Below are 12204 nucleotides of genomic sequence, written 5' to 3' on the forward strand. Positions count from 1 at the left end.
GGTTTTCTCTCTTCTGCCACCATGTAACCTCCTGCTCTGAAGGTTCATCCACATTGCAGACTACAAAGCAGAGTTATGCTATCTAATTTTACATAAAGTAGCTTGGATACTGAGAGCAGGCTAGGTGCTGGCAGCATAGATCTTGGTGCAGGCTGATTTACCTTGCTTCTCTGCATTGTAGACATATTCAGGATGGTACTCGGACATTATGGGGATAGGAGTGGAATTTTGCAGAAATGGCCTGGCATTGCAGAGTGCTCATTGACAGCTACATTCTCTGGCTTAGAGACTGTTGTGTTACGGCAATGTACTACATAGTTACTGCACAATAAACAATGAAAAACTTTAAGCCCTTTTAAGGAGGACAGGCACCCAAGTCATATATATTATTTACTTATTAGTTCTTTTTTGGGCTATCTGAGAGCATATTCTCTAAATTGGGTAGCTGCAACGTGGAATGTTTCCCAGATTTGGGAACATTACTAAACAGAAAAAAGACTCTGGTAGAAAGATGTGGGGCTGATGATAGTAAGACCATAGATAGACATGTTAAGTTGTACTGGAGTAATGACTCAGAAGATAACAAAGCACAGCAAATATGGATTCAAATACTGTTGCCATACAAAGCTCATGCAAGCAGGAGCTGAACACTTTACAGAGAAGTATAGTGGTCCAAAGTTCACCTGTTCCTGAAGGGCCTGCCAAGGCTGTAGAGGAACTCATGGCTCTGTGACCATGCTAGAGGGGTCATTCAGTGTGGAGTGATGTCTCTAACAGGCTACATAGGATCACCATAAACAGGATAACCTTTGGGAATCCCCCTTCCTCAGCAAAACTTCCTGAGCTGGGCGCCTTAGGGGTAGCTCTTCACAGCAGGCACAGTTGGGAACTGGCGCTAAGTGGGGGAAGTCTATGTTGTTGTTAGTACTGCTGTAAACCGTATCCATGTGGTGGTGCTACTGCTTGCATTACTTGCAAAAACAGTTTCTATATTGAGGAGTGTAACAAATTTATGCAATAGCATGGACAGTTTTCTTCAAGAATCCATTACTGTTTTAATGAAAAGCTCTCAGGTATCAAGTCAATCCCAGCAAACATTTCAATCACCCTAACAGTAGTCATTCAGACCTCAAGTGCATCATCAAACCCCAACCTATGGGAGCCAAACCCACTGCTCATTGCCCTTCCCCAGCTCAGCAAGGTGGGGAGGGCGGGTAGTTGTGAGTATTGCAGTCCCCAGTGACTTTTCCATGCAAGGTTTGTGGCCTAGGCACAGGGTGAAAAGACTTTGACTTCTGCATATGCTGCAATCCTTTAAGGCAGTAAAGATTCTAGAGATTCTAGGCTGGGGTCCCATGGCATCCTGTGATGCCATGAGATCTTGTTAGAGGTGCTGTATCACCAGTCCTTGTGTGAGAAGATAGATGTTGTCCTCCCCCATTTACTGCCTTGCACCCAGGGTTCAAATTACACTTTGACTCTTGGGGGAGTTTTAGGGTGGGTTAACACTAAGTTAAACCAATTCATTGATTAACAAGTCCACCTAAGTGACCCCCCAGGTTATGATTTTCAAATCTTACAAGGGGGGGCTCTCATCTCTTATGGCAGAGCTCAGCCACCACAAGCTCCCCTATAATTCGGACCCTGCTTGTACCTTTACCAGCTATACAGAGCTGCCTGCATCCTCTTCTCTGAGGGTTGCCACCACTGTTGCTACTTTCCTCCACCCTTCCCCACCCCCAGACAGTGCCTATGCTGACCCTGGCCCCCATGCTCCCAGCAGCACAAGCAGGTAGGCAGGCAGACTCACAGATGGAGCCATGCTTTGCAGCCAAGCTTGTCCCCTCCACTCCTTCCATGCTCCCAGGGCCAGTGTGAGGGGCTGGGGGGTTAATGGTCACCTACATGTGAGACCATGAAGCAGCCTCAGTAGCAGGGGCTGCCCTTCACCCCTGAGGTACAGACCAAGGGTGGGGAGGGGCAAACAGTAGAAAGAACAAGATACAGCAGGGTGAGGTCCTGCTCCCGCCACCAGCTGGATCCGTGATTCTCAACTTCTTAAGCCTCGAGGCTCCCACCCAGATCTCTTTTCTGAATTTAGATGTTGCTCAGTCATTTTCACCAGGGGTGCTATCAAATTCAGAAAAATCATGGAAGGGTGCCTTGAGGCTACAAAGGTGAGTACCACTGCTCTAAGGGATAAATTCTGACTAGATTAAACTCAATGACTTATTAGATTTAACTCAGCAATTTACTATTTGGATGTTTCAAGATGGTTCACTGATTACCACTGTCCAACACAGCCATCAGATTCCATTTATCTAAGTCTACTGATCGATTAGGTAAAAACAAAGGACCCGAGTCTCCATTTACATACCAGTGTAGCTCCACTGGCTTCACTGGGGTTGCTGCTCAATTAGAATGTGTAACTCAGCAACTTCAAACCCCATACCTCATAGGAGAGAATTATGGCTTACCCTCCTTACAATACTTCACAGAAGGAGAAACCAACTACTGTCTCATTCATCAATCCACACCACATCAAATTACAGTTCACCATGTTGCAGGGAGAGTAGCTCTTGTGGTCAGAGGAATGGGAAATGGTTTGAGACAAAGTTCCACCTCTCAATGCACAATCCAGCAGACTTTGTCTGTCACCAAAGTAAAAGTCATCCACTAATGGTATAGCAGTGTCCCAAGTTCCTCTCCTTGGGGTGGTACAGCTATTAGGGCTGTGGAAAGCTTCGGTCACTGATTCAATTCAGTGGAGATTCAACCTGATTCAGTGGCTGAATCTCCGAATCTGAATCAAATCAGGAGACCCTTTAATCTCTCCGAATCAGATTGGAACCCTCCAAATCAATTCAGAGAGATTCGGAAAAATTCAACGATTCAGGCATAGACACAGCTTTAAATATTTTTTCAATATACCTCAAGGTACCAGGTGGCTTGGGAATGCTGAGATGGTGACGTGGATGGAGCATCCCACAGGAGTGTGGGAGGGTCCCCAGTGCGCTCGGCAGTGAACCCAGAAGTGGACCAGAAGCATTTCTGATCCACTTTTGGGTCCTCCAGAGAACGCACTGGGGGCCCTTCCCCGGCTCCACAACTGGTGCCTCCTGGGTCTGGGGGCACACCTGGGATCCCCCCATGGCTGATCGCCAAGCTGCGGGGGTGCTGGGGGACCTCCCCACTCACTCAGCAGCAGACCCAGAAGTGGACCGGAAGTACTTAGGGTCCCCTTTGGGGTTCTCCACTGAGCACATGGGGACCCCCTGCACTCCTGTGGGACGCTCCATCTGCCCCAGCATCACAGCATTCATGAGCTGTGCCTGGTACCTCGAGGTATGTAGAAAAAACATTTAAAGCTGTGTCTATGGCGGAATCGCTGATTCTCCAAAGCGGCATCGAATCTTTAGATTTGGATTCAGCTGAATCAAATTGAGACAGTGACCCGAATCAATTAATCGAATCACTGTCCCCAAGTCAGGCCATATCTGAATCCGAATCAAATATGGCCCATTTTGCACACCCCTAACAGCTATGTACCACTGAGAGACGTAGCAGGATGTAAATCTCGTACTGGGAAAGCTGATTCATGGAGAATACTTTGAACCATTATCTGTTCTTGTATAGTGTTATCCTTATAACTGTTCTTGTAAAAATATCCTATCTTCATGTAATATATAGAACAGCTCTACCATCTGAATGTCAAAGTACTGCCATTTTTTATAAGTTTCTATTTCTGTTTTTTAATACTCTCCACAGTTCATAGTGTCTTCTTAGAAACTTCACAAACAATTTTTCACATCTGACTTAGTAACTATCCATTTACCAAATAAAGATTTTCCTTTCTTCATGGCTTATTATGGAATACAATACTTCTTTGGCACCAACTGTATTAATGTTGTCAACAGAGCCTAAAGACGTTTTAGTGGTTAATTAATATGTATTCCTTTTGCTGGATGAGTCTTCTCTGAGCAGAAAAGCCTCAGTATATTGTAGTCCCTAAATAAGTAATGGAGAGTTTATTATTTTAAAGGAGTATTTGGAGTGATTTCAATTTTTTTTTTACCCCTATCAGAGACTTTATTGTCATAATTGGTGCTGGAACTTGAAGCACTTTAAGATAAACTTTACCTTTAACATTCATGATCAATAAGCATGTTGGTCCAAATCAGAAGTAATACATATATAGGAGTTTTTGTAGTGACTCTTCATGTAGTATATACTGTATTGCTATTATGTTAGGTCCCTGGAACAGATAATGAGATTATATAATCTTCTGGCAAATTGTCACCTTAACCTTTGGATATACTTATACATGTTGCAGGAGGAATGGAACAAAGTTAAGGTAGAGGATGGATTTCTCTGAGTCAGGTGAAGTGATAACGAGTGAAAGAGGATTATATACCAGTTGGAGACTAGCTGAATCCCTTACTTGGTCATTCCTAAATATTTATTTCATTTGCGGTCTTGTAAAGATGTAGTTTTTGTGGGGCTAAAAAAGTCCTGGTTTGGAGAGTGCTACGTATATTGCTACCTAGTGATTTTTCAACTAAGACTCTATTGGCAAAGATTTTCTATTCTGTCAATCACAGATCCTACCACAAGAAGAAGTGCAAAAACTGGCCCCACAGCTCGCAACAGATATGCTAGTCAATGGACTCTCAACAGACCCCATCCCACCATATCGGCCCACACCCTCACCACAGACTGGAGGCTGCCAACACCCAGAGCTGCAGGATCAGTGGACAAAGAAAGTGACAGCTACAGCGTCAGTCCCTCACAGGATACAGGTATAATTTTTGTAGCATTGTAAAGCAAAGACGGGACAGTTATAGCCAAGATGAGTTACTATATTTGGTGCTTTGACTAGCAAACTTTTTTCTTTTAAAATAAGGGGGGGGGGTTCTTAAATGTGCTGTTGAAGTGCAGTGTTTACTGAGTATGCAAGCACCTGCCAATTATGGTAACAAAAATATTGCACATAACTGTTCATACCAAACTGAGACTCCAGAGGCTTTTGATGGTTCTTCTGTAGGTCATTTTTCTGGTCACAAAAACTGTGTACTTCCTGAGTTCTCAGGAAAATGTATAAAAATTTGCTGCATAAAATGATACTGGCTGAGAAATGGCAGTACTAGTAATCAAGAAAATGGCCAAGTCAAAAGTGGGTTTTCAGCTTTGAGCAACATCGAGATAAAATTTTAATTTTTTGGTGGTGTAATTTGTCCAGAGGGATTTGATTCTAAGATGAAAAAGATAAGGAGAAAACCTCAATAAGGGCTCAATGTAGCAATCTAGCACTGAAAATGATAAGTTTTGGATCAGCTAAACCCTGTTTTCATGGGAAACAACCATTTGTTTAAGTTCATCTCTCTAAATGATCAGAAGAGGGAAAGTAAATATAAAATTGTGTCTTCAATCGTAATACTATCTTTGTTAATTTCTCAAGTAATAAGCAAGCTGTGAGACTAGAAAATGAAGCTTTGTGTACTTCTGCTCTGTATTGAAATAGTGACAGATATGTAAGTAGGTTAGTTATGGCAAGTTATCCAGGAAAAAGGCATGCAGCTGGTCCAAAGTTAGGTTACAAATGGGAAAAAATATTTTGCTTTGTATCTGACAAGAGGGTAAATTATTTGTTTCACTCCAGGTTTCCAAAAAGGAACTACCTGTATTCAACAAGGCATAACATAGGAGATATAAGGAAAGTCACAGAGGATACCTCCATGTGGGCATGGATGTTTGTTTTCCTGGGGACAAGGTGTGCCACTGCTACTTGTCCCCAGGGAATGTCTGTCCCACATGCTCTCTGGTATGTGGCAGGTTACCCCATATCAGGTAGGAGAGGCTGGGGCCAGCAACTCTGCTTGCCCCAGGAGCCTTACCTGTGGTCCTGGGGACCTCCTGGGGCTGTAGCCGTGGCAGAAAGCCTAACCAGCAGCCAGAACATGGCTCCAGCCAGCCAGGCTCCAGTATTGGGTGACTCATGCTGCTGCCATGTGCACCACCCTGCTTTTTTCAGTATGGGTTGTTTTGACCCCGGGATCTCCCACGGTCAACTGCCCCCACCCCCATGTTGCAAGGTAGCAGCATAGGGAATGCCTGTATGTGCAGTGTATGGCACCATAGATGTGTCCGTGGTGCCACATACTGCACGTCTGTGCTCATCCAGATGGAGCCAGAGAAGCCAGGTTCCAGAAGAGACAGAAACCCAAAGCCATATGTACAAATAGTATTTTACTGCCTTAAATTATATGAGGTTTTTTTTTAATTTAGTTATTCTCTGAATAAAAAAACCAGGCAGCTTGCTTGTCTTAGTCTACAAATTCTGCAGTGAGGTTTTTGAAAAAAATGTTGAAGTTGATCCCCTGGCCACATACCCACAAGCAGGAACATGTGGTTTGTGGTGCCTCAAAGCCTGTTGAGGTACTATGAAATGCACATGGAGCTTGTGATTCTGTTCGCTGAGCTCGTGATGTTGCATATTTGCAGTGCAGTGACAAAATTAGATACCTGGAAATCCTGGTATCTAAAAAAACTGCAGCAGAAAAAAAGCAAGGTGGTGCACATGGCTGCAGTGTTTGCTGCCTGAAACCAGAGCCTGGTCAGCCAGAGCCACACTCTGGCTACCGGCCAGGCTCCACCACCACTGAAGCCCCAGGAGGCCCCCAGGACACACAGGTAAGGCTGCTGGGGTCAGCCCAGGTGCTGGCCCTAGCCTCTCCTACCATACCTGAGGCAATATGCCATGCACCAGAGTGCACATGTCGGGATGTGCCCAGAAGCAACTAGCAGTGGCACAAATGTGTCACTGCTATTTGTCCTCAGAGAAACGTACATTCCCGGTCATGGGGATGTGCCCCCTAAATCCATATTTAGGCATGCTTGAAAATAGTGTCATTTTCAGAAGTGGTTGAATGCCAAGTATATCCTGTTAACTTGCACTGGCCTTCTCAGAAGACTAAGCAATATGCCTAGTCGCAGGGGTTGGCAACCTTTTTCAATCCACTGGCCAAAACAAGCCAGCTTCTGCCAAATGTAGGGTTTGGACTAGATGACCTCCTGAGCTTGCTTCCACCCTCATTTTCAGTGATAATTTTCTATGATAATGTGAGCTGGATGGCATCAGCAATGCATCAGCGGTGAGGGGAAACTTTACCTGTGCCCCTGCTGGAACCACACAGCTGACAGCTGTACCTGCACTGCTGTAGCTTCTGCCAGCCCCCTGCTGCTCAGCTGTGGTGCCATGCTGCACCCACGCACCCCCTTCCCTCCACTCTCTCTACCCAACCTGGCCTCAGCACAGCTTTCTTCCATCTGGAAGCTGCACTTTTCCTGCTGCTTGTGGAAGTGAAGGAGGAAATGGGTGCAGAGAGAAACAGCAGTAGCACTGGCACAGCTTTCAGCTTCTTGGCCTCTGTGTAGCTCCTTACTACTCAGACCCAACATAGGCATGGACACAGGTAAAGCCCTGTGACTGTGCAGGCTGGATCCAGGGTCACCATGGGCCAGATGTGACCCTCTAAGCCATATGTTGCCAGCCCCTGCCCATTGTGCCCAGTAGTGTTTGCAAGTTTGAGCTCTTATCTTTTAAAAACTCACACCCTTTGTTATTTCACATAAATGCTGTCTAGCATTTAATACTGGGGCTATCTGGTCAACATTGCTTTTGTTATTATAAGATGCAGCATTAGAACAGCAAAATAAAAATATATGAAACTTATAAGATAGATAACAATGAATGAGTTTGTAAAAGCTAGCCAACTACAAATTCAAGACGCATTCTATTTCTGGAGCAGATCTCTTCATTTCCAGTAATATTTGCTTTCATTCCTTAGCAAGAAGGGTAGATCTCATTGGCTGTATCCAAACGAATGTAGCCATTTGTTTCTCCAGGAACAACTAACTTTGACCCTACCTGACTTCCTGCCCCTGGGGCAGGGGGCTGGACTCGATGATCTTCCGAGGTCCCTTCTGGCCCTAATGTCTATGAAATCTATGAACTAACAGCAGCACATCTTGTGCTGCTGCTAGTGATCCCCAGGGAATGCCCATGTCACGTGTGCTCTGGTGAGCGGCAGGTCAACCCAGGTGGGGTAGGGCAGGCTAGAGCCAACAATTGTGGTGGCCCCAGCAGCCTTACCTGGGGGCCTCAGGGAGCTGCAGCCATGGCAGTCCTGCAGCAGGGAGCATGGCTGGCAGCCAGGGCATGGCTCCAGCAGGTCAGGCACCGGTTTTGAGTGGCGCACGCAGCTGCCATGTGCGCCACCCCACTTCATTAAGGCACAGGTTTTTTGACCGTGGGATCTCCCAGAGTCAAAAAAACCCCGCACTGTAGGAATGCCTGCACTGTAGATGGGTCTGCAGTGCCACATACTGCACATCCATGCTCATTTGGATCTGACCATCTCTGCAAATTCTTTTAGAATTCCCTTAGAAAATCTTGGTAAGGGCATTCTAGTTTGTGAAAATTTTGTCACATATCCCAGTCACCCAAGTAATTTTATTTAATGAACACAAAAAGCATCATTAAAGGGGGGGGGGGGGGGGTTGTTGTTTATCATGCTAAAATGTAGGGAAGTAGATTCACTACTTTGGTTAGTAAATTCTAAGGATGATTTTACAAGCTTCGTTCACAGATACTTTACAACTTAATATCTACTCTTTAACATATGCTGGATTTTATGTGAGAGTTACAATCTATTTTAAAATCAAAGTATTATGGGAAGCTTTGTCATAGAATGATACACTCTAGAAGGGGTTTTGGTAACCAAACAGTATGTATACTAGGCTATTTGATTCCTAAGGAAGGCATGGAGACAGGTTGATAAAACTAATATTTAAATGTTTAAACAGTTGAGTATTGAGTTGTGTAACCAAGCATAGCATAGCTATGTTTCAGAATCAATACATGCAATTATATATGAAGTGTTACTGGTTTTGATTTACTTTCAACATTTAGATTCAACTATCCAAAAGTAAGCCAGGTTGTGTCATGGAGGCACAGAACTTAGCATTCCAATGATTGTCCCAGAGTAGGTTTTAAACTTAGTGAAACAAGTCCCCACAGCTGTACAAAAGTTTAATCTAAGCTGGTCCTAATTAAAGCTAGTCAGAAAATTTCTGATGAAAAAAGTTTAATCCAGAAAGGCCAATTCATCAGGCCTGATTGTTTTTTCATTCTAAGCACCTATTACTGAATTAATGTTCACTAGATGTTGAGCAAAATTCCAAAGAAACACTACCTGGGTTCCTGACAGATCTGTCCCTGGGGTGCAGGAAACTGTAAATCCTTGGCAGTAGAACAGATGTGACAGTCCATTGTGGCTATTGGTACGGTCTATGGAAATGACAAGAATGTCTATTCACTGAGAAGCTGCATGTTCCAGGGATCTTCTACTTTACCAGAAAATTTAAACCATTTTGGCTTTGGTCCCACCGAATAAAAAAAAGAAAAGAAAAAAGCTGAAATTTCCTGTGAACCAGAAATCTTGCTTTTTAACTAGCTTTATTTCTAACCAAATGAAATTCATATGATATGTATATCGTTTAAGTAAATCTGTCTATCATATTTAAGTAGAAGGTGTGTTTCTCATTGTGTGGAATGAAAATTGCAGCCAAGCTCTTAAGGACATGATAAAAAAAAGTTAAAGGCTTGTGCAGCTAGGGACAGAAATTACACATAAACTGGTATAAGTGACCGAAAACTGGTTCAAATCTGTAACACAACAGAAGTTCAGTTCGCATACACCACTTTCAAAATAGCCTAAACCAGTTTAAGATAAACCTGGATGGACATAGTATCAGATTTAACTGATTTAGGTTAAATACATTTATTGAACTTCTGTCCCAGATCCACTCCATGTTCAAGTTAATTCACAGTTCTCCATCATCCCAGGATGCTTTGCATCTCTCCTGCAAATGCTCCCCTCGTATGGTAGGCAGACTAGCCAGGACCCAAGCTGTCTGCTTCTGCAGAGCAGGGAAGCATGCTCTATGGCCCCCTGGCTTCTGGCCTGAGCTACTGTAGGCATGTGTCTGTATTTCTGGAATCAAAAGTGAATGTCTGTTTACTTGTTTATTGGTTCAGTCTACACAGCTGAGATTAACCTGCAAAGATTCAATCAATTCAGCTTTGGGCTTTTTGACTGTCAGTACTTAGCCTCAGTGACCACAAAGTTGCCTCTAACTAATATGGTAGTGTCATTTTCATGAACTAGCAATTATGGTTATTACTTTTTAATAAGAATCACTAATATCTTAAAATTATACAAAACCCAGAGAAAGCTAAATTTCTAAAATTCTCTGAAGTTCGTACATACTGCAATGAAAATGTAATCCATTCTACAAACTTTTCCACTTTATTAAGTAGAAACCTCTTCTCTGCTTCACTTTTCAGTGCTTGGCATTGCACTTGAGGCATGCTTTACAATATACCAAAGTCTAACTAAAACTTCATGCATAATAGTGCTTGTTTAAAGGGAAGTTATGTCTCCAGGACAGAAAAGAGACAGTTCTAGGATATAAATGTTTTAAGTCTTTGCCCATTAAAATTAAAAGCAAAGCAATAATTGATTTTAGCAGTGCTGTAAAATGCACTAGAATATCAGACTGGTAATGACCAAAATATATTACCTTCTTGGAGCTGCTTGCTCTATGCAAAAGGAGTTTATGCTCTTAGTTTGATTCCTGATAAATATTCCCATCTCCAAAACATTGCCATAATATTTGTCCTTTGCTGATATTTTCAACAAAAAGCCAAGGGCTGAATGACGACAGAAAATGAATTATTGTTTCTCTCCTTCTGAAACATGTCTGAAGTCCTATCTGAATGGTCCCTGTCTGTCTACACTAGATCAGTTTTGAGGATAAACAGAGGATTTTTATCACTGCAAGCTTTAACTTCATTTTTTTAAAGTAAAGTAATTTATTTTTAAAATGTGAAAAAGTAGTCGTATTTCCCATGGAATAAAGATTTTCTGTTAGTTGTAGAATCAAATACAAATTGGGCTGTAAGGGACCTCAGAAAGTCATTTAGTTTAACATCCTTCTTAAGACAGGATCATTTGTGTCTAAGCCACCCCAGCCAAGCATTTGAATCACTGACTCAGTCAGTACTGATTTATGTGATGCTACTTAATGAGAACTGCTGCTAAATTAATTAGAATAACCCATAATTATTATGTCATTGTCCAAACTAAATAACTACCAGGTATTTATAATGAAGTAGACTCAGGCGAGTCATCTTTGTAATATTTTCTTGAATAATACACTGTAACGTCCTCAGTTTAGCTTCTGGAAATGACTGTGCTGCTCTGTATCTCTTTGTTTTGGGTGTTTAGATAGAGCAAGAAGCAGTATGGTCTCTACAGAAAGTGCCTCCTCTACATATGAAGAGTTAGCAAGAGCCTACGAGCATGCTAAGATGGAAGAGCAGCTGAGACATGCCAAGTTCACCATCACAGAATGCTTTATATCAGACACATCATCAGAACAGTTAACGGCAGGGACTAATGAGTACACAGACAGTCTGACCTCAAGCACACCATCAGAATCGGGGATTTGCAGGTTTACTGCATCACCCCCTAAACCTCAGGATGGAGGGCGTGTGATGAACATGGCAGTTCCAAAGGCACATCGGCCAGGTAAGGGCACTCGGCTAACATTTTGTTTCTTAGGATGAGAATTTCACCAAATGCATAGCGCAGTTAACAAAATGAGGTAAAATGTAATGAAGGAAAAAGAGTTTTGTGGTATTTCCAGTAAGTTTTTATGGAATAAATCATCATTTTTTCATCATAACTCATGTTATGTTCAGTGTAATTTCATTTTCCTGTATGCTGATATTGGTGGGGAAAAGGTAAAGTAGTAGTCTTTCACTGATTTCAAAGGATTGCCCCAAACCTTTATTAACATTGGTTGCAGACAGATACAATACCGCTCAGTGATGTCACTGATCTGTTGTACTCTCTCCTGGTCAAGCATATGTAAAAAATTCTGTCGAAAAGTGGGAAAAGCAAAAGCAGGAAAAAAAACCCCATCAAGGGAACTGTGTAGTTCTAATAGGATCTGGAGCCTTATAGCCCTAGGTTACTAACTTAAATGCATCTCATGCTATTAGTATCTGAAACCCTTGGTGGAAACTGATGATGCCTATTAGTCTCAGTTCATCTTCATAGAAATAAAAAAACACAC

General features: G+C 42.7%; 1 protein-coding gene across 1 annotated transcript in view; it reads left to right on the top strand.

Moving 5' to 3' along the window:
* The window catches only part of DSCAM (DS cell adhesion molecule), a 758565-nt gene that overhangs the window by 709572 nt on the left and 36789 nt on the right, over window positions 1–12204 (top strand). The window contains 2 exon segments of the mRNA XM_006024681.1: window positions 4602–4799; window positions 11352–11654. Coding sequence (XP_006024743.1) covers window positions 4602–4799; window positions 11352–11654 — 501 coding nt within the window.

This window comes from Alligator sinensis, unplaced genomic scaffold (genome assembly GCF_000455745.1).
Source record: "Alligator sinensis unplaced genomic scaffold, ASM45574v1 scaffold424_1, whole genome shotgun sequence".
Classification (NCBI taxonomy): Eukaryota; Metazoa; Chordata; order Crocodylia; family Alligatoridae; genus Alligator; species Alligator sinensis.